Genomic DNA, 25,871 nt, shown 5'->3' with positions numbered 1-25,871 from the left:
ATGCTAGCCCCTCGCTCAGGTGATATGTATTTCCCTACTGACTTTGTCATCGTTTTTGGATTCACAATCTTAAACATCTACTAATAAAAGTTGCTGCATTAGTCTGTTACCTGAATGGAGATGGATTTAAATGGCATTGTGTAGGGGAGGGTGCACCCCTGTCCAATGCACTGAAGACAGGATGCTCTATGAGAGTCTTGTAATTAGCTTCCCACTGGCCAGCTTCCAGTGAAAGGATCTCAGCTAAACACCTACTTTATGCAAATGGAGGACATCTCCCTGCCTTGCTCCTGTGGCCTTTGGTTAAGGACAAGTGAAACTTGGGGGCATCTGAACCCCAAGCCTCTGGTCTTGGGCCTGCATGTAGGATGCCCACCAATGGATTTGGGAGTATCTGAAGCTCCAGGCTGAAAAGTCTGGGCTGGAGGATACTTGCTGGGTGTAGTGCCCCATACTGTTTTTAAATGATTGAGTGCTGCTCAATCAAGAGGATTCAGAACTGATTTGGCTAATTTGACTTAGAATATGAAAAAATTCCTCCCAAAAAGAAAAAAAAAGATATCCAGGTTTGAAGCATGCATGTGGGAGGCAATGGGTACAGTGGACACACACAGAAATGTCCTGGCTGGAACACAGTGCTGCCAGGCTATAGACCTATTCTGTGTGTTTTTGTGTCCCCTTCTGTGCCTGATCCTTACAGAATGTGAGCCTGTGACAAATTCTAGCTACAAAGCCTGGCTTCTTAGCACAGATTGTGACGGCTTATACCTTTTAGCTCTGGAAATCCCTAGTTTAGTCCTTACTGTGTCAGCTAAGATGGTGACTGTGATGCACACAGCAAGCTGTAAGTTTCCCTGTGCAAGGGCCAAAAACTATCTGATACCTAAATGTCATATATGTCTCTTATCTATCCACTTGCTTAGCTGCTCACATGTAGTTATCTACAGGAATGCATATATTCTTGTTATCCATATAATCTTGGCATGCATATTCTAGTCATCTCCTGGCATACCCTTTTCAGCACCTGTGCAGTATCCAGAAATTACCTGTTTCTTTTTTGCATTTGTAAGTCCTTAGTTACTCTGATTTTTCACAATGCAGATGTGCATGTTTTCAGTTCCTTCTCAAAGAACATGCCTATGAATGTCAACTGATGCTTCACTAGTACGGTTCTGTAACTTAACTTTGCTAAAGAGATCAGTCTGACTCTGTAGTCCTTCTTAGCAGGCACCCTATTTGACACTGCTTTCTACCAGTCTGCTGGATCAGAGATGAAAACTGCTTAAACTGATGCAGTTTAATAAACTGTGGCCAATTAACAGATGTTACTATTCTACTAAAATGTATATTACAGAGTCTATCAAAATGACATTTCATATGCTGAGGAAGTAAGAAAGTAATCCAGGGTATGTTGTTTTTATTCTGCCACTGTAAACAAATCCATGCCTATTTTGTTCAAAGGGTTGGAGCAGAGGCAATTTTTATTGTGCCACTAACATAGGTTCTTACATTCAACTTGGCCTGCACTTTTGGCATACATAACAAGCTTTAACAGCTTCCTCGAAGTCACTGTTTTTTTGCTACTGGTGTAAAATTGTTCTGGCACCTCTTTTTTCAGTCCTTAAGCGATTTCAGTCCTTAAGATGATTTCAGTCCCTAAGACTTTTCAGTCCTTAAATGACTTCCTTGTTTCCTTTTTTACATTGTTTGTAATAGCGTTGTATTCCCTATTTAAAAATCTTCCCCTTCTGTTTTACATTTATGTGGAACACAACCCTCCTTGAATTCCTTTCTTGCTGTTTCTTAGACTCTTCTGCCTGAGCTAAAAGAAAATGATTAAAAATATCAAGTGCTTCAGAACGAGCTATTGTCAGTAATAAGAACACTGCCTTCCTTTTTGCTGACAACCTTTGCTTGCAGCTATGGACTGACGTGATGGTAAGCCATCTTCAGTTACTGTCCCCGGTGCCAGGGTTTCAACTCCTATTAACCATTCCAGTCTTACTTCTGGTAATATATGCTGATCAGAAACCACCCAGTTTCCAAGTATCTCCTGAACTTACCTACCATAAATGCTCCTTTTCTGTTGTGTGGAGAAGTAGAAAGTTGATGGTGTGTCCATGTTTGTGCATGTCCATGTTTGTGCATTTAGCTGCCAAATCAGAACATCACCTTCCTTCCTTCAAAGCGGGAGCATCTAGAAAAGTCAAGAGCTGTGGGAGGACAGAGCAATTTATTCTGAGGTCCAAGGTAGGTGGGAGATGTTAGAAGGCAGCATCTTTCTTCCAGAGTCTGCAGAAAAGAAACTGATTGAGGGTTTTCCCCATCCAGGGAGCTGAAGCTTAGGTTGGGAGCTTCCTTTCAGCAGGCCCTCTGCCTAATGTTGAAGATCAGGAGTGCTTATTTTGTAACCCAGGTAGAGCCAGGCCTATGGATTTTGGTTTTGCTAAAACTGCAGGGCTATGAATGGACCAGGCATGGGAACTGATCATGTGCTCCTAGCCTGGCCCTACTGCTGCTATCGATAGCAATAAAATAAAGAATTATCTAAACAAACATTTGGGAGTCTAATATTACCAGATGGAAGTTCAAAAACAATAGTTTTCTAAAAAGCATTATGGCTGATACTTTTGGTAGATTTATTTTTATGAATGGTCTGTTCCTACTATCTACTCCCATCCAGGCACCCACCTGAAGTGCTCCTACCTTCACTTACCTATGCAAAACACATGCAGCAAGTGATTTAAGCTACTCCCACCTTTATCAGCTTGCATGCATGCAGAAGTAGGCACAATAGACATAGGCTGTTTGAAAAGGACTTCCACCCCTGTATGTGTGACAAGTTTTTAAATGAGGGCAGGCATTTCTATGCGGAACTTCATTTTAAAATCCTCTTCAATCACAAAATAAAAGGTTTGTGCTGATGTTTACAAAATTGCAGGCTGTCCTGGTTTTCACTGTGGTTTCAGAAATGAAAAGGGTGGGAAAGGGAGTACACTCAGATACCACAAAAGAGAGGCACTGAAATAAGAATGTAAGTCAGTCAGCTGGTAAAGAGCATGGCCTGGGGCCCTTGTACACACTGTGGTCCTGGGCCCCTGCTATCAGTGTCTATCAAGAAAAGTGTGCAAAAATTGTACAGTATTAGCAGAACAGGTGGTCACCTAGGGTAGCAAAATGTTTAGTGAATGCTGATTGTGAAAGTGACATTTTTCCAGTTTGCCTAAGGAAGCAAAAAATAAATAAATAAAAAGGGGGAAAAAAAGCTGGTACTGACCTATATCCATGTACAATTGCACACATATGCATGCAAATGTATACGCACACACACACAAGCACACATACATACACGCACGCTGCTTTAGAAACTAAAAGCAGTGGATTGGGCCTGGAGTGATACTATGCCAAAATGAAAAATAGCCAGTGTGGAGTTTTTCTGAGAGAATGCCAGACTCCTGAGACTTTGGCAGATGGGGGAGGGTTCCTGGGGAGCTCAGAGGAGACATGCTGTCACATTAAGTCAAGTGCCTAGTTATTCACCATCGGAGTGAGAAATGCAGCTGATTTGGTGGTGAAGCAAAAGCAACCTGGCCTATATTTCCAAAAGGCCTCCTATGAGTCCATGCCTTATTAATCAGCTAAAAGTGAGAGACTCCCAGGTTTCTGAATGCTATTTCAGACTGAATGCCTTGAAGCAAACTGGGGCTGCTGGCCAAAGAGCCAGGCTATGTGGACAGCCCCTGACCATGCTCTAGACTGATTTGTAATTTCCCCATCTATACTGATTCGTAATTTCACTTCTGCTGGAGCTCTTGGCCGGTTCTTGGTTATAGGAAAATAGGGCTGGAAGAGACCTCACGAGATCATCTATTCCACCCCCAACTAGATAGCTTTATGGTTAAAAAGCTATGAGATGGGGTGAGGGAGGGGTCTTTCACTTCCTTTTTTTTAACTCACTTTAATGAGTGAAAAAACAGATGTTTCTCCTCTTGGCTGATGAGATTTAGGAAGCAGCTTTTAATGGTCCATTGAGACCTGCTTGTGCTATTTTTCTTTCATCCCATGTAAGACCCCTGTCCAATACTTGATTTCCATAAATACTTATTACAAATATGAATATATTTTCTAATTATTACAAACAACTTGTAAATAATGTATTTACAATTATTATCAATAATAATACTGGTATATTATTATAAACAATAATACATTCCCAACAAAGCTGAGGGTAAGGGAATGATAACAATGTGTAAGTATCCAGAGGCAATTTAGAGCAATAACAAATTAGTTTTTTAGAGCTTGCCTGAACCGCATAACCTCAAGACAAACTTCTAAGAACATGCCTAAAAGCTCCCAAAAATTATTCATCAGGGTTTGAAGTTACAGAGGAAACATCCAGGAGATGAGGTGAATTTATTGTCCTGAAAAGGGTAGTTGTTGTGAGAGCTTTCATTATGAATTACTGATTGGAAAAGAGTAATGCTGTGTTCGTGATGGTCCAAAAAGTATGTTAGAAGCCAGATTTGTTTGGTAATGTCTCTTATTGGACCAGCTACAAAAATTGGGAGAAAGGCTGGGCAAGAGTTAGGGCACAAAATGTCTTTGATGGGGCCATCTACATGAGCTGTTTACAGCACATGTGACTACTTAGCTGTGTAGTAAATGTCTCATGTCTACATGTGCACAGCTATTAGGCTTTCATAAACTAATTTACTCTGCAGCAGGATAGTACTTGTAAATACAAGCACTATCCTTCTATGGAGTTAAAAACTCCATAACAGCGCACATGTAGATGCTGCCCAGGTTGGGACAGGAGGGTGCTTCAGTGTGGGGGCTGCCTGTTGGCTAGTCCCCACACTGAAGCTCTCTCATGCCCCAGCCAGCCCCTCTGCAGCATGTGTAGCTGGGGGAAACAGCCCCTGGCTGGCAGGCTGACCCCTGGGACCCCCTGCCAGCCAGGGCTGCTCTGACTGGGCTCCATGTACTTGCATATATAAGTTCTGGAGCTGATTGTTCTGGTGTTTATTGCTTTCAGGCACATGTTCAAACGGTGCGCCCAGCAGCAAAATTCACGTGCGCTAATTGCACATGCCTCTTATATCTGATTGGAAGAGGATTTCTACCTCTTGCTGGGAAGGACCAGACATTCTCAGGTTGCAATCTGCTCACAAATTGGACATCAGAAACAAAGCAATTTTTCCTCATTCTGCACACTGTTTAGATGTGATAGCCATGATCCCACTTCTATTTCATTTCCTATTGCTTTCAATGGTGGGAGTTGAATGATACCAACAATTTCTGATACACTTCCATGTCTTGTAGGTTGCTCTGGATTTCAGAGAAGTGAGGATGAAACTGATGGTGATGGGCTATTCTACATCTTTAAAAGCCAGTCTGGAGCTTGTTGCCCACATAGCCTGGATGCAGTCAAGGAGTATTCTGCCCTGCTTTATGTTGGGGCTATATATAAACAGAAAGATGAAAACAGGTTAGGGGTTGTGCTTGTTGTGATGAGACTTGCTCTGGGTTTGACACTGTAGCTTAACTGGGGCTCTAGAGACTTTGTTTTCTGATTGGAAGTTTGCGCGCTGAGATTTAAGGTCTTGAGATAAGGGCCTTATGAACTTGGCTTATTGTTCCTTTACTCATCTGATGCTCAAGGGAAATACAGGGAGCCAACTTCCAGATACAGTAAGGGCCGGGGTTGGCTTGATGACCTTCTGACAAGGACTGGGACCTGCATTTGTTGTTTGTTAGCTTTTGTTTCCCTTCTCTACCGGAATCTTGTATATTGACATTGTTTTGTTTGTGATTCTCAACACAATAGTGACAAATGCCTTGAAGGAAGGGAAACAATAATGGGGCGTCCAAACAATAACAAACCTCTGTCTCAAGCTGGATAATTTCCATGACTGAATCAGTAATCGAGGCATGGACTGACCCTTGAAATTCTACTTGTACCGCTAAGGGCAGTAGAGAATGGGTTTTTGAATCGGTAGTAGGATATTTGGCAATCCTTGGAAAGATTGCCAGGGACATAGAAGGTGTAAAGTTGCTGTGTACGGATCCCAGAAACATGAGTCAGTCAAGTGATCCTTCCATTAGTCCCACCTACTCACAAGATGGGCTGCAGAGCATATATGCATTCACCACATTCAGTGTAGCAAAAGGTGAGAGGAACTTGGCAGCAGGTTACAGGGCAAGGAGAGGTGGCAATGCCATGGAGCAACAATAAAACCCTCCTGGTGACTTACTGCATGTTTTCAAATTGAGCAATACAAACCACCCTCTCCCACTTCTATTGTGTATCACCCTTCTGTCCCATTTAACCACTCAAGCTAATTAGCTAAATCAATCACCTGGCAAAATCCTCTCTCCTGCTCTTAACCTCCTTCCCAGGTCCCTAAGGCAGGCCATCTATCTTTGCCAAAGCAGTAGGAGGTCTGTGGATGTACTTCTTGCACAAAAGAGATACTTTAGGGACCAAGAATATAAGGGTCTGGGGGAAAACCTGTTGAATGCCAGTTCGTGCCTCTCTCCCATTAGACCATAGCCAGTTTAACAATGACTTTTATTTATAGTCTCCTCCCCTTTGCCTGGAGCACATGGTAATTGCCTACAACAGCATTACACGTTAGATGGTTTGACCTTAGGGACCATATGAACATACTACTACTGCTGCAGGTTATGAGTATAGAAGAATGGAATGGGCTGCAAATATGAAATGTTACAATTAAAGGACAATTTTTCAACAGTATTAGGCAGTTTGCATTCTCCCTATCGATATTAATGAGCTAGGCACTGGTGCTAGCTGCACTTTTTTCCAGTCATAAGACAATCCATTATAAGAATCTCTTGAATCCTCACTAACAGGCATTTCTCTTTTTGACAGAAATTGTTTGCTAAAAAAACGGAGAAAGAAAATTACAAATACAATGAGGTATAGTAAGGAGATATTGTCAGCTGCTTTATTTATTTTTAGTCGCGAGCCTTTGCAAATCACCAGGCATATGCTAGAAATAACATTTTCCACTTCCATTCCTGTTAGTTTTCACTTGGACAAATTATTGTTGCATTGCATTTCTAGCATATTTTGAAAGTAACCTGGCCTTTTCTTTGTCTATTCCTACACCAACATCAGCATTTCAGGCAGGACTGAACTTCATGGGGACGTCAGAGTTTGTGACCTCGCTACATAGCACTGTAGCTTTTTTCTTGTGGAGTCAAACTGACACCAGTGCAAAGGACTCATAAAAGGTCCTGTGTACCACTGAAGTCCAACACAAACCTTTTAAGGACAAAACCCATTCCTACCTCCAAAAGTGTAGAAGGCCACCTGGAAAAATAACCATGGTTCTTTTGTATAGGTGGTGGCCAGGAACTGTGGGAGTATTCAAGCGTTGCACAGGAAACTTATTTGGGCTGTGGAGGGGCCCTTAACATAGCAGGGATCCAGTGTTATATTTAACAATGTATTTGTCAATTTTTTAGACTGTAAATGACCATCATAATCATTAAGTCTGATCTCCTGCAAGACAAAGGCCATAAACTCCTACTTTTCAGTAGTTTGCAGTTGAAGCAAAATGTCTCTCTTTGGCAACCATCCAGTATTGATTGATTGATTGTAAATCTTTCCAGTGCTGGAGAATCCAGCCTGCGGTAAATAATTCCAATGGTTAATAACCTTTGTTGTTAAAAATCTGTGCTCTATATTTGTCTGGATTCAGCCTCCAGCCATTGGCACTCGTTTTACCTTTGTCTGTTAGATTAAGGCATGCTCTATCAAATTTCTCTTCTCTGTATTGGTACTTGTTGATTTTACTGAAATTCACCTTTTACCTTCTTTGTTAAACTAAACATATTGAACTCTGAGGACTTGGATTAAAAAGTATATTTTCCAATCCTTTCATTGTTTTTTGTGGCTTTTCTTGGAACCCTCTCCAGTTCATCACCATACTTCTTGAACTGGGGACACCAGAGCTGGTTGTGGTTTTCTATTTGGTGTTGTATCAGTTCAAAATATTATTGATGTTCTCCTGCTTATATGTACAAGGACTGGACTGGCTCTTTCAGCCCATGTACTAAAGTTCATTTCTAGCCATGGAAAATTTCCACCACTAGAATGATTCTGGGAGAGGAAGCAGTATAAAAATTCAATCTACAACTGCTCTCTCTTCTCAGCTTCTTGTGCCTTCCCAAGACCAGGGTGATTCCATTCTGGGGGACGCATGGGCTACTTCAGGCCCCCCAGGAATGTGGCGACTCTAGTTTAAGAAGCAGGCAGAGAGCTCAAAGCATTACTTCCACTGTCCAGGAGCCAAGCAGGCAGAGTAGGGCAGCAAAACCCCCTGTCTGCTTCTCAGACCAGGGAACCCCTGTCTATGGTTGGGGTGGGAGGAGCTGCCTCCCATGCCTTCTCCAGATTGGGGTGACTTTGCTTTCTGGAAGGCATGGGAGAGTTTCCCCATGGCTCCACTCATCCTGGTTTCCCCAGATAAGCCCCACCCATCAACATAGGGAGTCTGTTTGGCTTTACTGAAAACTGTATTTTTTTAAAGCTGTGTCTATGGCCTTCTAAGAAATCAAGGATCCTTTGTATTTGTGGCGTGTCCTCAACTTTATTTACCATTTCCTCAATCTTTGCATCATTCAAAGATGTTAATAATAATGATTTTGCTTTACTTATGTTTATTTATAAAAATATTAAATAGCGAAAAGTCTAGAACTATTCCTTGGAAGACTTGCTAAAAGCATACCGCTCCCCACTTACACTTACGTTTTGAGACCTATCAGGTAGCCAATTTTTAATCTGTTTAATATATGCCATGTTGATTTTGTACTGTTCTAGTTTCTTAAAACACTGAACAGTAGCAAATTAAATGCTTTACTGAAGGCTGAGTCTTTTACATCAACACTACCTTTATCAGCCGATTTGTAACTTTATTTAAAAAAAAAAGGTAGTTTAACTAATCTAATCATCTCAAAAGTTGGTTGTCATTAATTATATTACCTTTTTAATTTTTTTGTTAATGGAGTCACTTCCCTTTTTTACTTTATATTAAAGTTAAGCTGAGAGACCCATAATTACTGGGGTCAGTCCATTTTCTCTTGCTATATATCAGTAAAATATTTGCTTTCTTCCAGTTGTCTGGAACTTTCCCAGTATTCCAGCATTTACTAAAACTCAACATTGATGGTCCAGAGAGCTCCTCTTTCAAAATTCGTGGTTGCAATTTATCTAGACCAGCTGATTTAACTAAATTTGATTTTAGTAACTACTGCTTAATGCCCCGCTTGGTTATACTTGATTGGAAAATATTTTAAAATCATTTTAAGACGTACCTCGCTATAACTTTTTCCAAATGCAGAAAAAAAATAGTCAGGGGCCCTGTAGGCCAGATGACATGGCTCTGCCTGTGTGCTGCATTTGGTCTGTGAGCTGGAGGTTGAGCACCTCTGCCCTTCATAATAAAATAACATGCTCCGTGACACGCTCTGTGTGTGGAGAACTTTTCATTGCATTTTCTTACTGAAAAAGAAGTTAAGCAAACAGGGATTCATCCTCAGAAACACTGGGCAGCAGTATTTTCTTCCATGTAGGAAGTAGGCACTCAGCAGTCTTCAGGAACAAACCCAGATAATTTAGATAATTTAGATCAGAGCTTCAACTGATGTTGTATGGAGATCTCAGGACCTAGGAGGCACATGACAGGTTTTAATCTTTTTTTCCTCATGTCTCTATTAAATTATAGTAAATTGGACCGTTATCCTCTTTGCCTTCTAGAGAGATTCTTAGGATAGGGATAATTTTGTTTTTCTTAGGACCTGTTCTCATGATGTCATAGCTGCCTCTCCCAGTATCTTGCAACAGTCAACTTTGTCATGCACTATGTAGCTAGCTGAGATTTGACTTTGACTGTTCTGATAAAGGCACAGGTAATCTTAGCTGTTGTGTGAAAACAAGCAGAGGAAATATCAGTGATATCTGGCATCTGAAGACAGGGAGTTTGCCTGGCTTTTGTTAGCAGGTTCACATGAAGGAGCTTTTAGTGGAAGTTTGATTGCTTCATATCCAAAAAGCAGTGGAAGTCAAAAATGCTCCAGGTGTGCTAGATCAGAAGGTTACAACTCTTTAAAAAGGATGTCTACTAGGGGTGTGCAGAACGGGCCATATTAGATTCAGATTTGGCCTGAACTGGGGACAGTGATTCCATTCGTTGACTCGGATCACTGTCCCCGATTCAATTTGGCTGAATCCGAATCTTTGATGCTAATTTGGAGAATCAGTGGTTTGGCCATAGACACAGCTTTAAATGTTTTTTCTACATACCTCGAGGCACCAGGCATGGCTTATAAACCCTGCGATACTGAGGTGGATGGAGTGTCCCACAGGAGCCGGGGGGGGGGGGCGTGTACTCAGCAGCAAACCCAGAAGTGGACTGGAAATATTTCTGGTGCATTTCTGGGTCCACCAGGGAGTGTGCTGGGGGACACCCCCCCCAGCTTGGCGACTGCCCCCCCCAGATGCAGGAGGCACTAATTGCTGAGCTGGGGGTGGGGGCGCCCCCTAGCGGACCCGGAAGTGAACCAGAAGTACTTTTGGTCCACTTACAAATCTGCTGCCAAGTGTGCTGGGAAGCCTGCTGCACTCCAGTGGGATGGTCCATCTGCCCCAGCATCTCAGCATTCACAAGCCACCTGGTACCTTGAGGTATGTAGAAAAAACATTTAAAGCTGTGTCTATGTTCAAATCTCTGAAACTTTCTGGCTCTCTCCAAATTGATTTGGAGGGTTCCAATTCGATTTGGAGAGATTAAGGGGTCTCCTGATTTGATCTGGATTTGGAGATTCGGCCACCAAATTGGGCCGAATCGCCACAAAATTGAACCAGGGTCCGAAGCTTCATACCGCCCTGATGTCTACACTTCACTCTAAAGCTACCTCAGGTACCGGCAACACAAAGCTCTGCATTGGGAGTTACAGTAAAATAGTTTTTGTGAAGCTCTCTGGTACCATCGGTAGGTTCCTCCTGCTACCCAGGAATCTTTGTGTTGCACTTGAGTGTACAAAGTGAAACAAACTACCTAACACTGGCAAGTGTCCACTGAGGGTAAGTGTGATGTGACCAGTGGGCCATAAATCCATACGCTAGGTCATTTGTGCAGTGACTTCCCTATGTAGTCAAGCCTTTAATTTGTTCCCCACATAAACATGTTCCAGAAGCTGTGCTGGTTTCTAGCTCATTTTCAAACATAATCTGAGGTACTAGTTAAGAACTATGAAGTTCTTTATGATTTAGGTTTTGCATGTTTTAGAAAGACTGTTCCTTGTGTTATATCCCAGCAGTAGGAATCTGCTTGAGTTTATACTATCTAGGCAGGTTTCTCTGGGAGATGGGGTAGGACTTCTCAGTGATGGTCATGCACTATGACATTTACAGACCCTACCCTTTGGTTTCAGACACAATGGCAGGCTTTATATTTTCAAGGGTTTTTTTCTGATCATGTAGGCTATGGGTGGGCATGGGATAAGTAAGGGCATGGACAGGAAGAGGATTTACTTGTTCAGAGTTGCTGGCACCAGAGGCTTGCAGTGTTGACATCAGGCTGATGATTCTGCACATGTATTTTTATAATGCTGAATAAGTATGTTCAGGTAAAGTCCAACCCCTTAATAAATAATAGAGAAATAAATAATTTTAGAAAAATGGAGTCCCTCTCATGGCCAGAATCCTTCTCCTGTATCCCCACTGGTTCAGCTAAAATGTTTTTAGGCCAATGTTTAAACTGTCTAGATTATATTTCTATGAATCTCTTTAGTATTGAAGTTTGTCTTGGATTTTCAAGATAATAAAGTGCCCAAAATGAGTTTTGGACACCTAATTCCTTTAAGGCTCTTTAAAAATCTCAGACTTTATACAAATTCTTCATTTCTTTTATTGGCTCAGTGTCAACTTCTAATTATTTTTATCCAAATGAATTCTACATCATCCAGATATTGGAACAGTTTTGGGTTTTTTTAATGAAGAAGCAAAGCATAGTACAATGTTTGTTTGTTGATTCTGAACATAGTGTAGCTCCTGATGAGAGCTAGTGTGCATCTATTTCAACTTCATACCTTTCATTTCATTTTCATTACACACACATACACACGTGCGCGCTCTTTAGGAAGTCATTATCAAGTGTTTATCATGCTTACTGAAAAATACTGAAGTTCTTAAGTGGCCATAATAAAACCCCAGTATTCAAATAGTGAAATTTCCCTTATAACTTACTGCTTTGTATTTCCAAGGCATGGACTACAAATCATATTATGGTTGGACTTTTATAAAACTTTGTTACTTTTCCCTTATTTTTGCAGTTTTAGATTATTTTGATCGTTTTTTTCTGTAAAGCAAAATAGAAAAGATATCTGATTGAAAGCATGATAAAAACAAAGCAAATTTAGGAGAGCACCTTGAACATATAGATTTTATATTCCCTTGAAGCATCGATACATAATTGGGCACAAGATAAATCTGGGTGAATTCTTTTATGGAAGAATAAGAACTAACCTGACTCTCAGTCTTAAATCTAAACTGAACAAGAACATTTTTATATTAAACTACTGCTTAGGCTCCTGTTATTTTTATGCACATACTGCCTTGTGGTGGGATCTACAAACCTCAGGTTGGCCAAGATAGTTTTAGCAAGGGTCTGTGGAGATGAATCAGTCACACCATGCTACACCTGCACCTATATTTAGCCCTACCTTCTGTCTAATGTCAGGTTAACAGGGCTAACTGCCTCTCTCTGTTAGACATGGGAAAAGGAGAGAGCATTTAAGTCAGTCATGAGGGAAAGGACAACCCTCTTAATGAGAGGGAAGTGTGGTTATAGCCAGTGAGCCTTCCTGTGTTTCAGAGAGCCTGAGCTAGTGGTTATTTGTCTGAAGACAGGCCCTGCAGTGAAAAGGTAGAATTCTGCATCAAACTGGCTGGATGACCTTCTTGGTGGGAACTCTGCTACACTGGAAGGGGTGGGACTGGAGAAGCTAGCCAGCCGAGGCACCAAACCAAATCCTCAGTTGAGGATTGACCACTGGAGGGTCCTAAGGCAGAGTAAGTAGGACCATATTGGGCTGAAAAAGATGTGATGGAGGAGAACCTGACAATATTGATTTTTTTTTAATTTAGCAAGATTAATTTGCATTGTTTAACGTTCATTTCTGGTAACATCTCTAGGTCTTCTCAAGACATCTTTTGACAAGTTATTGCTGGTATAAATCCTTAGAGATATCCTGAGTGGTTGGCTGGCAACATATGTTCTGGATTTGCCTTACTCATGGGGGACCTGTTTCCCTCTGAAAGAATTCCTGGCTATGCAAACCTCCCTGAGGAGGTGTGGAAGCTCCAGGATTGCTCAGAAAACAGGCCATTAGCCATGAGACATTGGGACTTGCTAATAGACAGGCAGATAAGGGTCTCGAAGGACTGAGCAATGAAGTATTTCCTGTTTCTTGCTAATGCCTTTTGCTTTTTTGTTTCATGAAGCACCCAGCATTCAGACAAGGGTGTAAAGGTTTACCAGTCAGGGCATATGCACAGTATGAGCAGAGACTGACAAAACTGGTGAAATTCAAACCCCAGGGGACCTCTTTTTCTATATGAAGAAGCTGCCTCTTTGATAAACTTAGCCCTCAGCTGACACAGCTATCAGAGCACTTGTTTAACTCCCATTGGAATAGATGGTCTCTTGTATTCCAGGATCAAATGAGAAAATATGAAATTTAGATTGCAATTTTAAAAAAACACCTGAAAAACATTCTTTAAGCTTGAATCAATATAACACAATAATAAGCTTTTATAGAGCGACCTCCAAGCACAGGATGCTTCCAACCTGGTCCATGCCACTCCTGCAGCTGTTATCTGTGTAATTTGATTGAAGATAGGTCTCTAGAGGTGTATGTAAGGAATCTGTTTTGGGACCCTTCCTATTTAATATTTTAATTAGCAACTTTAGTGCAAGAACCAGTTATGCATTTACAAAATTTGCAAATTGTGCAAAGCTGGCTGATGATGCAATATGAAGGACTGTATTATTATACAGGAAGAATTAGATAATCTTGTTGAGTATAGATTTTCTTTATAAATGGTATAAAGTACGAAGTAATTCATATGGAGCTTAACAACAAAAACTTTTTTTTATAAGATGAGGGCTCATAGACTGGAGGCAGTGGAAGAGGTAAGTGACCTCTTTCAAGAGCTGGCAGAGTGGTCCAGTTGTGAAAAAGGCTAATGCAATTCTAGGGTGTATTAGGCAGGATATACTTCAGCAGAGACAAGGAAGTACTAGCACCACTGTATATGGCATTGATAGGACCCCAATTAGAATATTGTGGATGATTCTAGTTACTGTGTTTTTGAACACATGTAAAGTGAGACTGTTGGGACGGTCAAGAGAATGAGGAGCACATCTTATGAGAGGTGGAGTTTGGCTTGTTTAGTTCGTTTTCTCAAAAGAAAGATTGAGAGAGAATACAATTACTTTTTATAAAGTATATTTGTGGGGTTAATGTCAGATAGGGAGAGGAGCTACTTAACTTAAAGAACAATATCAGCATAAGCACAAATGCCCACAAAATGGCTAGAAATACATTTAGACTGGAAATTAGAAATTAGAAGGTTTGTAATGATTATGGGAGTTAAGTTTTGGCATGTTTTTCCCAGTCAAGTGGAAGGGACAAAGAACTTAAATCATTTTTAAGATAGAGCTTGACAAGTTTTTAAGGAAGGAATAGTATGATAAGATTAAGATGTTCTTAGGGTAATAACAGGTGCTGCCACAGGTATGGTAAAATGTTTACCATCCCCAAGTTAGGTTGAAAGTTAGCTTAGGATTGTTAGGGTCTCTGGCAGTCCTATGCTTCAGAACTTCTACTGGTTTTTTGTTGGCTGTGCAGGGGACATGAAATAAGTCTGCTTCCTTTGCCTTCTTTCCCTTGCCAAAGCTTAAACCATTCTCCTGAGACAACTCTGTAAGCCTCTCCTTAGGGAGGTAGCTCTGTGTAGAATCCTCTGCCATGACTTTGGCTAGGTGGGCTTTTAAGGCTGCAATAGCTTTTTAAAAACCTGAGATGTGCATTTTAGAATCGTACCACTGCCACCACCTGTAATGGAGTCCGCAGGGGAGCACTTGCTTGGGATCCCCCAGCTTTGTATAGTCCTTTCAAGTACTTGATGAAGCCAGCTGAGACACAGCTTCCAGAGTGCATGAACCTCTGGCTCCTTGAAGTCTGAGATCCAGCCTTTTGGTCCCTGACTCCCCTGGCTATCTGTGGCCTGCCCTCAGGAAGCTTGCTTTTGGTTCAGCTCTTGGAGAGAGACTTGACCTCTTCAGTGAGACTGAATGCAGCTGAAGTCACATGCAGCAAAGCAATCGGCTCTTCTTAGAACAAAGTAGCCTTTATTGGCCCACAGCAATACAGCAAAGTCCTCCTGCCCTGAAACCGAAGGAGATTCTGTCAGCAAAAACAGCCTTAGCTGTTCTGTTTAGGCTGCTCTTATTGCGCGGCTTTTTTCTTCCCTTGTCTCTGGACATCCCCCATTTCAGGACCTTCTCTCAAGGGACTCCCTGGCACTAGAAACAGAGGGGGATCTTTTCAAGAGTCTACCTGATATGTCAATATAAGCAGCAAAGGCTTAGTTGCCTAATGGCCCATTATCCAATTATAGAGCACTTAAACAGATCACACCAGCTCTGGGTCCAAACATAATTAACTCCCCCTTTTCCCCGTGCAAAAGCTAGTCAGAAAAATGGAGACATACAGCATTGTTATAACATAAGCATATTTAAACCAGAAGTATTATAAAACCATGGTTTATCATAGGACAATCTTAGTACTTTGCTCAGGGTCAAACCATTGCTAGATTTGGGGAAGGAAGGAAGTTTTTCCTTAGATCAGGTTCAGAAGGACTGTGGGGACCATAGACAACTGGTAAAGAGGGCATGCCCCCCGACAGCCCTGTCTCAACTGCTGACTCTGCCAGAGGCTTCTCTGGGTGCTCACCAGCCCCATCCCTGCTGCCAGCAGCTTCTGTGGGTGCTCACCAGCCCCATCCCTGCCACCACCACCGATTTCTGCAGCTGCTCACCAGCCCTGTTCCCACCGCCACTGCCAGCTTCTGCTGGTGCCCCCCCAGAGGCACCAGTCGCCCATGGTGGGGACTTGATGTCTTCCTAAGCTTATCTGAGAATACATTTCCTATCCTTGTGTCCTTGTAACAAGATAGTTAGGGCTGTCACAAAGCTTCATTCAATTCAGTGGAGATTTGGCCTGATTCGATGGCCAAAACTCTGATTCAAATCAGAGGACCTTTAATCTCTCTGAATCTAATCAGAACCATCAGAATCAATTTGGAGAGATTCAGAAAGATTTGCGATTCAGACAAAGACACAGTTTTAAATGTTCTTCTGCATACCTCTAGGTATCATAGTTTCATAGTTGGTAGAGTCGGAAGGGACCTGAGCAGATCATCAAGTCCGACCCCCTGCCATGGCAGGAAAGAGTACTGGGCTCAAACCACCCTAGCAGCGTGTTTGCCTAGCCTTGTCTTAAAGACCCCCAGGGTAGGAGCCAGCGCCACTTCGCTTGGAAGTTGGTTCCAGATCCTAGCCGCCCTGACAGTGAAGTAGCGCCTCCTGATGTCTAATCTGAATTTACCCTCTGCCAGCTTGTGACTGTTATTTCTAGTCACTCCTGGTAGTGCTCAGGGAACAATGCCTGCTGGTCCCCTCTGACTAGTTTGTAACTGGCCACTAGATCCCCCCTCAGCCTTCTCTTGTGGAGGCTGAACAGGTTCAGGTCCCTGAGACTCTCCTGGTAGGGCCTGCCCTGCTGACTCCTGATCATGCGAGTGGCCCTCCTCTGGACCCTCTCCATGCTGTCCACATCCCTCTTGAAGTATGGCGTCCAGATCCTGACATAGTACTCCAGCTGCAGCCTGACCAGTGCCACATAGAGGGGGAGTATCACCTCCTTGGACCTGCTCGAGATGCATCTGTGGATGTATGACAAGGTATGGTTGGCCTTCCTGACTGCATCCCCACACTGCTGGCCTATGTTCATCTTGGAGTCAATGATGACTCCAAGATCCTTTTCTGCCTCTGCATTGACAAGAAGGGAGTTCCCCAGGTGCATCATTTTGCACTTGTCAGTGTTGAATCCCATCCTATTCTCATCTGCCCACCCCTGTAACCTGTTTAGGTCTGATTGCAGTCTATTCCTCCCTTCTAGCGTGCCCACATCCCCCTACATCTTAATGTCATTAGGTGGCTCATGAGTGCTGCGATGCTGGGGTTCATGGAGTGTCTCACAGGAGTGCGGGGAGGTCCCCAGCGCACTTGGCAGCAGACCCAGAAGTAGACCAGAAGCACTTCCAGTCCACTTCTGAGACCACCAGGGAGCACGCAGAGGGGCCCCCCCATGCCTCCCGGCTTGGTGACTGGTGCCTCCTGGATCCGGGGGGGCACCCAGGGTCCCTTTGCAGCCAATTGCCAATCCAGGGGGATGTGGGGGGTGGCCCTGCACACTTCCCAGTGGACCTGGAAGTGGACTGGAAGTACTTCTTCTGTGCTGCTGTGGAATGCTCCATCCGCCCCACCATCTCAGTGCTCACAAGCCATGCTGGTACTTCAAGGTATGTAGAAAAGACATTTAAAGCTGTGTCTCTGTCCGAATCACTGATTCTCTGAATCAGCATTGAACGTTCAGTTTTGGATTGGCCAAATTGAATCAGGGACAGTGATCTGAATCAACATCCCCGATTCAGGCTTAATCTGAATCCAAATCAAATAGGGCCCACTTCACATACCCCTAGTAGTTAGCAGAATTCACAGATTTGTTGGAATCTGACAGGGCAGTGCTGTGAGCACTTCTGCTATGGCCTCAAACTTGTGACCTTTGGGTTGCCTGCTGTATACCTCAGCACCCACACCACCCCAAGTCCCTGAGAATATGTTTACCTTATATATTTTCTCTGACATTGAAGTTGCAGGGCATTGGTGGCATCCTTGCCTCCTCTGCTTTATCTGTTTAGCACATTCTAGGCTGTATTTCAGTTGTATTTTTTGTGGGAAGCTGGAGTGGGCAATTTTTACTGTAGCAAAACCCCCAGTTTTCCTTTTTTTTATTATTTAAAAATACATTCCCCTCCCCTTCTTCTAACCATTTCTGACTTTCTCTCTGCCCTCTCTATCCCTTATAAGTGATTACAAGTAGCACTAGGTAAGCTAAGTTCTTATACTCCCACATAGTAATAAGCCCCTTTTATATTGTAAATAGTGTTCTATTATGTTTGTATTGATTTTTACTGTTTTATATTGAATTTATATGATTTAGGCCTATGTCTGTAAAGTAATGTCAAGTCATGTCAAGCTTCCATCTTGTGCCCCCTGATGTTGTAACCTATGACTCAACCTACCCCTCCTATGTAAATTGGTTCCTGAATGAATGGGGATGAATGCAGGTGCTTGAGAGACAATAGCAGGAGGTCTAAAAATAGCTCCCTCTGAATGACTGAACCATCAACTCGAGGACCCAACCATCACCCTGCATTGACCCTCCCTGGCTCAAGACCCTCACTGCACTCAGCTAGAAACAGGCAGCAACTCCTACGATGGTGTCGACACGGAGTGCTACCAGGGCCCCTGCCTGGGGGGGTGCAGCCTTCCCGGGGCTTGTCTGAGGCCTCCACCCAGATGGAGCCCATGGGGGGGCTGGTGTCCCCCAACACCCTGGCCTGCGGGAGCTGCCCAGCAAGGCCTGGGGGGGCAGGGACTGGTGACCCCCACACCTGTCCTGCAGGCATCTGCCTTAGGGCCCTGGACGCGCAGGTGAGGGAGCTCCAGGAGGAGGTTAGCAGGCTGAGGGGAATCTGAGAGACAGAAGAAGAAACTGACAGATATTTTCTTTCCCTGCAGGGTTGAATGACCAAGGAGGATGCACCTCAAGAAGCGCCCTCCACTGCTAAGTGGCAGACGGTCACCTCCCATGCCAGGGCTGCTCGTAACACGGCAGCACCAGTTCCTCCAGTCCAGCTGGAGAACAGATACGAGGCCTTGGCAGCCCTGGAGGAGGAGGAAGGAGAGGACGAAACCGGGGAGGAGGCAACTCCACGCTCCCCACATCCAGTGCAGGCTGAAGGAGACGAGCAGGCCAGGAGGAGAAAGCATCACATGATCATCATTGGTGACTCCATTCTGAGAGGTATGGAGGGCCCTATCTGTTGCCAGGACCCCTCAGCACGCGAGGTCTACTGCCTACCTGGAGCGAGGATTCAGGATGTGAAAGGGATGCTCCAGACCATAATCCAACCCACCGATTATTACCCCATGGTCCTAGTCCATGTGGGCACTAATGATGCGGCCAGGAGATGCCCTGATCGCCTGATGGAGGACTACCACGCTCTGGGGTGCGTGCTGAAGGAGATGGGCGCACAGGTGGTTTTCTCTTCTATCCTGCCAGTGAGTGGACGCAGCAGATAGCATGAAATGTGCATCGCAGAGACCAACTGGCAGCTGCAGGAATGGTGCTTTGAGGCGGGCTTTGGCTTCCTCAGCCATGACCGGCACATCACAACGAGAGACATGCTGGGATGGGATGGGCTCCACCTTTCCCTTAAAGGTAAGCGTGTGTTCTCTTCTAGGTTGGCGGACCTCCTCCGGGGGGCTTTAAACTAGGCTCATCGGGGGAAGGGGAAGTTGAGGGCAGAGGAAACATCGGACTGCCAGACCAAGCAACACCCACAAATACAGCCCAGCCTAGACCAACGAGCAAAACGAATAAACAGGTAAGCGGCAGGGGCCAGGGCAATGCTGGGACTAGGGGGTCAGTACACACATCCACAGGAGGCCTCAAATGCCTCTACACAAATGCTCGTAGTATGGGAAACAAGCAGAAGGAACTCACCCTCCTGCTAACTGACACCAGCCTGGACATAGTGGGGATAACTGAAACGTGGTGGGACTCAACGCACGACTGGGTGGTGAATGTCAGGGGCTATAGGCTGTACAGGAGGGACAGGACAGGAAGGAGAGGTGGGGGCGTGGCACTCTATATTAAGGAGGAATACACACCCTCATCAATTAGCAAGGAGTCAGAGGAAAGGCACTCTGAAGTGCTTTGGGTTAGAGTACAAGGCAGCTGAGGGGAAAGAGACTTAAAGGTGGGGGTCTACTACAGACCTCCCAACCAGGGGGAAGAGCTTGACCAGGAATTCTTAGGTCAGCTCACAGAGGTAGTGAAGTCTAAGGATGTGGTAGTCATGGGGGACCTGAACTTCCCGGACATCTCCTGGGAAGAGCAGTCAGCCAGGTCTGATCGCTCCCATAGGCTCTTAGAAAGAGTGCAGGACCTCCATCTAACCCAGGAGGTGCACAGCCCCACCAGGGGAGACACCTTGTTGGACCTAGTGCTGGCCACGGGTGATGACCTGGTGAGGGGGCTGCGGGTGCTCGACCACCTGGACGACAGTGATCATCACCTGCTGGAATTCACCATCCAGCGCAAGGTGGCAAAGGCCTGCAGTAAGGCAGCAGCTCTAGATTTCAGGAGGGCAAACTTCAATGAGCTAAGGAGGATAGTTGGGGAAGCGCTGAGGTCCCAGAGGGGAGGGGAGCCAGGTGTCCAAGGAGAGTGGTCGCTCCTTATAGAGACGATCCTCCAAGCCCAAAAGAAGGTAATCCCAATGAGGATCAAAGGGAGCAGGAGGGCACACAAGCCTCCATGGCTCACCAAAAGCATCCGGGAATGTCTTCTTGGTAAAAGGGAGGCGTATACCCAATGGAAAGAAGGGGACATCACCAGGGATGAATATACTGCAGCCGCTCGGGGATGTAGGGGGGCAGTCAGGAAGGCCAAGGCAGAGATGGAATTAGGACTAGCTTCCCACATTAAAGACAATAAGAAGTCCTTCTTTAAATACATAGGGGGTAAAAAGAAGGTTCCAGGTAATGTGGGGCCCCTGCACATTAAATTAAATAAATTAAATAAATTGGGAAATTTGGTCGTCACACCAGACGATAAAGCTAACATGTTTAATGATTTCTTTGCCTCCGTCTTCCTAAGTAGGGACCAGAACAGTCACCTCCCTGCTGGGCCCCCCTCGGGCCCCAGGGGAGGCACACCTGGGCCAAAGGTTAGTGAGGAACCAGTTAGGGAACTTTTGGAGGGACTGGACGTATTCAAGTCAGCGGATCCGGATGATCTCCACCCTAGAGTTCTAAAGGAATTGGCCGAGGTTATTGCAGGACCCCTGGCGCAGCTTTATGAGCACTCATAGTGCTCTGGTGTGGTGCCGGAGGACTGGAAGAGGGCCAGTGTGATTCTCATCTTCAAAAAGGGGAAGAAGGAGGACCCGGGAAACTATAGGCCAGTTACCTCGATCCTAGGCAAGTTGTTTGAGAAAATTATTCTGGCACGCATCCACGAGGGGCCAGCAGGGGACTGCATGTTTAGGGGCAACCAACACGAGTTCATCAGTGGCAGGTCCTGTCAGACCAACCTGGTGGCCTTTTACGATCAGATCACCAAATCATTAGACGCAGGGGTAGCAGTGGACACAGTCTTCCTGGACTTCCGGAAGGCTTTCGACACTGTCTCTCACCCCGTTCTCGTTAAGAAACTGCAGAACTGTGGTGTCGACACCCATACAGTCAAATGGGTCGCCAACTGGCTGGAGGGCCGCACCCAGAGGGTGGTAGTGGATGGGTCCTTCTCAGCCTGGAAGGACGTGGGCAGTGGGGTTCCGCAGGGCTCGGTCCTTGGGCCCGCACTGTTCAACATCTTCATCAGTGACTTGGACGAGGGGGTAAAAAGCACCCTGCTCAAATTTGCTGATGACACTAAGATGTGGGGGGATGTGGGCACACTAGAAGGAAGCAACAGGCTACAATCAGACCTAGACAGGTTACAAGGGTGGGCGGACGAGAAGAGTATGGGATTCAACACAGACAAGTGCTAAGTGATACACCTGGGGAGGAACAACTGGCACCATACCTACAGGCTGGGGAACTCCCTTCTTGTCAGCACAGAGGCCGAAAAGGATCTTGGAGTAATCATTGACTCCAAGATGAACATGGGCCAGCAGTGTGGGGAGGCAGTCAGGAAGGCCAACCGCACCTTGTCATGCATCCACAGATGCATCTCGAGCAGGTCCAAAGGGGTGATCCTCCCCCTCTATGCAGCACTGGTGAGGCCGCAGTTGGAGTACTGCGTCCAGTTCTGGGTGCCGCACTTCAAGAGGGATGTGGACAGCATGGAGAGGGTCCAGAGGAGGGCCACTCGCATGATCAGGGGACAGCATGGCAGCCCTATGAGGAGAGGCTACAGTACCTGAACCTGTTCAGCCTCCAAAAGAGAAGGCTGAGGGGGGATCTTGTGGCCTGTTATGAACTAGTCAGAGGGGACCAGCAGGCATTGGGGGAGTCCCTGTTCCCCCGAGCACTGCCAGGAATGACCAGGAATAACGGTCACAAGCTGGCAGAGGGTAGATTTATACTAGATATCAGGAGGTGCTACTTCACAGTCAGGGCGGCTAGGATCTGGAACCAACTTCCAAGAGAAGTGGTGCAGGCTCCTACCCTGGGGGTTTTTAAGAGGAGGTTAGATGAACACCTTGCTGGGGTCATTTGACCCCAGTACTCTTTCCTGCCATGGCAGGGGGTCGGACTAGATGATCTACTTAGGTCCCTTCCGACCATAGAAACTATGAAACTATGAAACTGAGATTTGGAAGAAAAAGACTGCTGCAGAAACCAGCCAACTCACCATTACAGACACCTGAAACTGTATGTCCTCACCTGGAATCCACATGCTCAGTGCACCAGGGGCTGGCCCTTGCCTGGGCATGCCCCCTGCCACTAGGATCATAGAAGGTCTGCCCCTTTAAAAGGGGGCAGTGAAGACAGACCCAGGAAGACGCCCTCTCCATCTGGACCAGCACCATGCCACACCACCTATCCACCCAGAGGCCCTGCCAGTGACCTCCTCTGGACAACACCTGCTGGACAAAGACCCCTACTGGGCACCGAAGACCCCCTTCTAGCCTGGATAGGTAGCTATCACCTCCACCCTCTCTTCAGCCAAGGACTTGGACTTCTCTTCCCTACCTGGACTCCAACCCTTCTACTGAGTCTCTTTCTCCAGCTACCATTGTGTGTGTGTGTGCGTGTGCGCATGTGTATGTGTAGGAAACAATAACTTCATGGGACTGTGTAGTGTGTTGTCTGTTTAATAAACTTGTTATTTTGAAACCCCAAGTTGGGTTTTGGTCTTTCCTGACTGTTTCCTTCTTGCCCCCACTTATCTGCCCCCTGATCTCCCAGCTTTCTGCCTGTTTTCATCCCTAATCTCCCAGCTTTCTGCCTCTCTCTCTTTCCTGGCTGTCTCCTCCTTGTCACCAGGTTTTTCCCCTTCCATCAGTGACCTTGAGTAACCCTGGGGCCAGTTGACCTTAAGTAACCCCAGCTCCCCTCCAGTCTGCTGGTTCTAATCCTGGCTCCAGCAACTTTCACTCCTGGCACTTTCATTTTAACCCCCATCCATCTCCCTCCTTACCCTCCTTCTGGAGATCTTTGACCCTTGATTCCCTCTCCCATAGTCACCAAGCACCCTAGGTATCCCATACACATACACCCCATACCATCCAAGTTAGGAACTCATCTGTGTGTATGTGTAGGTGGGTGGTATGTGTGTGAACTGGTGAATATATATATATGTCATTGTGTCTGTGATATATGAATTGGTGATCCGTGCATGTGTATTGGGTGTGCAGGTATTGACAATTGATTTTGTCTAACTTTTGGTGTGTATAGTGTGTAGGTGCATGAATTGCTGATAGGTGTGCATGTGCCTAGACTGGTAATTTTGGATGCGTATGTGTCTGAGTTGGTAGTGTGTGTGTGCATGCCTGGTGGAGGTGTATGCACCTAGAGTGTGTGTGTGTACCTAATTGATTTTGTTTGTGTGTGTATGTGCAATCATACACCACACCCTCCTGTCTAACAGCATGGTATTGAGATCCTGAGCATTGGCTTGACTCCACAGGGCAACATTACAACTTGTTGGATAAATGGCTGCCTACATACGTAAGGGTCAGGACTTGATAGGCTGGGAGGCCCCTTCTAAGCCAGTAAGGGTCAGGACTTGATAGGCTGGGAGGCCCCTTCTAAGCCATTGTGCTACCTCTTTTAGGTATTGGGTGGAATCTATCATCATCACCTACACATACTCCTTAACTACAAGCTCCCAGATTAAGGCCTTCACTTGAGTCACTGGGATTCTATCTCCCATTACTGAAGGCCTCAGAGGCTACATAAGCATAGTTGTAGCTGCACAAAAAACTAGCTCTTCTTGGGGAATATACCTCACAGCTCTCCACTGATGCACATTCCTCTGACCTAGAACATTTTCACTCTGAATTAGTGGAAAACTAAGCTGAACTCTCTCACCATTTAGATGACTGAATTTTAGGACCCTTTCACTTTTCTTCCTCTAGTACCCCAACCCTTCATCTTGTGCATGTAGTGCTTAAAGGAAAAACATCCCGTTAATTTTCATTCTAAATGCTTCTGACAAGTTAACCTCCTTGGATCTGTGCCAGTTGCTTAAAGCAATCCGTGAGACGCCAGTGAGTTATGTGTTAGTAAAAGTGGTGCGTTGCCGGTTGCATTTTGAAAAGAATGTTTATCATAGATGGGAGAGAGTAGGGTGTCTGTTGGATGTGCACTCAGGGTGTGTTTTCATATATGTAGGAATACATGTGCCTGCATATACTTGAAGTATTTTTCTTGGCCTGCAAAATGCACCCCTAAACCTATCTGACTCGCATTCTGCCTTTGTAATAAAAAATAACAGCGTCTTGTCCATTATTACGTTATTCTGTAGGATATTGATATGAACAAGGACCCTAAGCTCAGTTATTAGAACTGAAATGGATATTCATGTATTCATGGAAATCAGGAATGCCTGTATTGGTTTTGTAGAAAATTGTATTTTATTAAACCACAGATGACTGGCGACCTACTAAAGAAAATCCCAGCAGGATCGGTGAACTGATAGGGACCATAAGCACCATCCTCGGCTCTTCATATAATTATTGACAGACCTCCTAGGGAGATCATCACTGAGATAGAGCAGGGGTGCGGAAAATATGGCTCACAGGCTGGATCTGGCCTGCCACGGGATTCTGTCCAGCTTGTGGCAGGTCCCTTGGCTCTTCCTGGTCAATGCATGTGGGCCATGGCACATGCAGCTGGTCCCATTGCCTTTGGGTATGTTGTGGGGTAGGGGTGGCATGGTGGCCAGAATCCACTTCTGGGAACAAGTCACCAAAATTCCTTACATGTCCCTCTGGCCAAAATAATTGCTCATCCCTGCATAAGAGTTGCATGGCAATAGACAGTCTAGACTCTTCTGTTGGTTGAGTCTAAAGGCAGTTCAGCTACATTTTTATCATGCAGACTGGGGGGTTGATGCCCAAATCTTTTGCACCACATGTAGCACTGAACTGTATCAGGTATTAGCAGAAGCAGATCCAAGACTGGGGTGAGGGGTATAGTCACACCTTCCTTTGGCTGTGCCAAGCATGTGCAGTAAGTCCTGAGCTCACCATGTGGTCAGCATAAGCCTCTGCTGGATCTCTTCCTGAGCAGGTAGCTCTCTGAAATCTGGCACAATCTTTGAATATAGGTGCTGTTTCTGAGCCTGAGTCTAGGGGGTGAGTGCTGCAACTGTTCCTCCCACTTCTTGTCCTGCTCCTGAATTCAGTTGAAGGGGGAAAGGAGAAGACTCCAGTTCTTGCTCCAGCCAGAGCTTGTTGTGATCTGCTGGTG

The 25,871-nt window shown here is 45.1% G+C and overlaps 1 protein-coding gene across 4 annotated transcripts in view; it reads left to right on the top strand.

The window, feature by feature from the left end:
• The window catches only part of LOC149859828 (uncharacterized), an 80,547-nt gene extending 57,261 nt beyond the window's left edge, over positions 1-23,286 (top strand). For 3 of the 4 annotated variants that reach the window (XM_090057292.1, XM_090057294.1, XM_090057291.1), the window contains one exon: positions 18,960-23,286. In XM_090057292.1, coding sequence (XP_089913418.1) covers positions 20,303-21,319 — 1,017 coding nt within the window. In that variant the 5' untranslated portion in view covers positions 18,960-20,302 and the 3' untranslated portion in view covers positions 21,320-23,286. The remainder of the gene's footprint in view (positions 1-18,959) is intronic. The other variant, XM_090057293.1, reaches the window with a different exon arrangement.
• Positions 23,287-25,871: the final 2,585 nt, after the last annotated feature.

This window comes from Crocodylus siamensis, chromosome 7, assembly GCF_052110815.1.
Source record: "Crocodylus siamensis isolate JL-2025a chromosome 7, ASM5211081v1, whole genome shotgun sequence".
Classification (NCBI taxonomy): domain Eukaryota; kingdom Metazoa; phylum Chordata; order Crocodylia; family Crocodylidae; genus Crocodylus; species Crocodylus siamensis.
The sequence above is the reverse complement of the archived record's forward strand: the minus strand, read 5'-3'. Positions and strand labels throughout refer to the sequence as shown.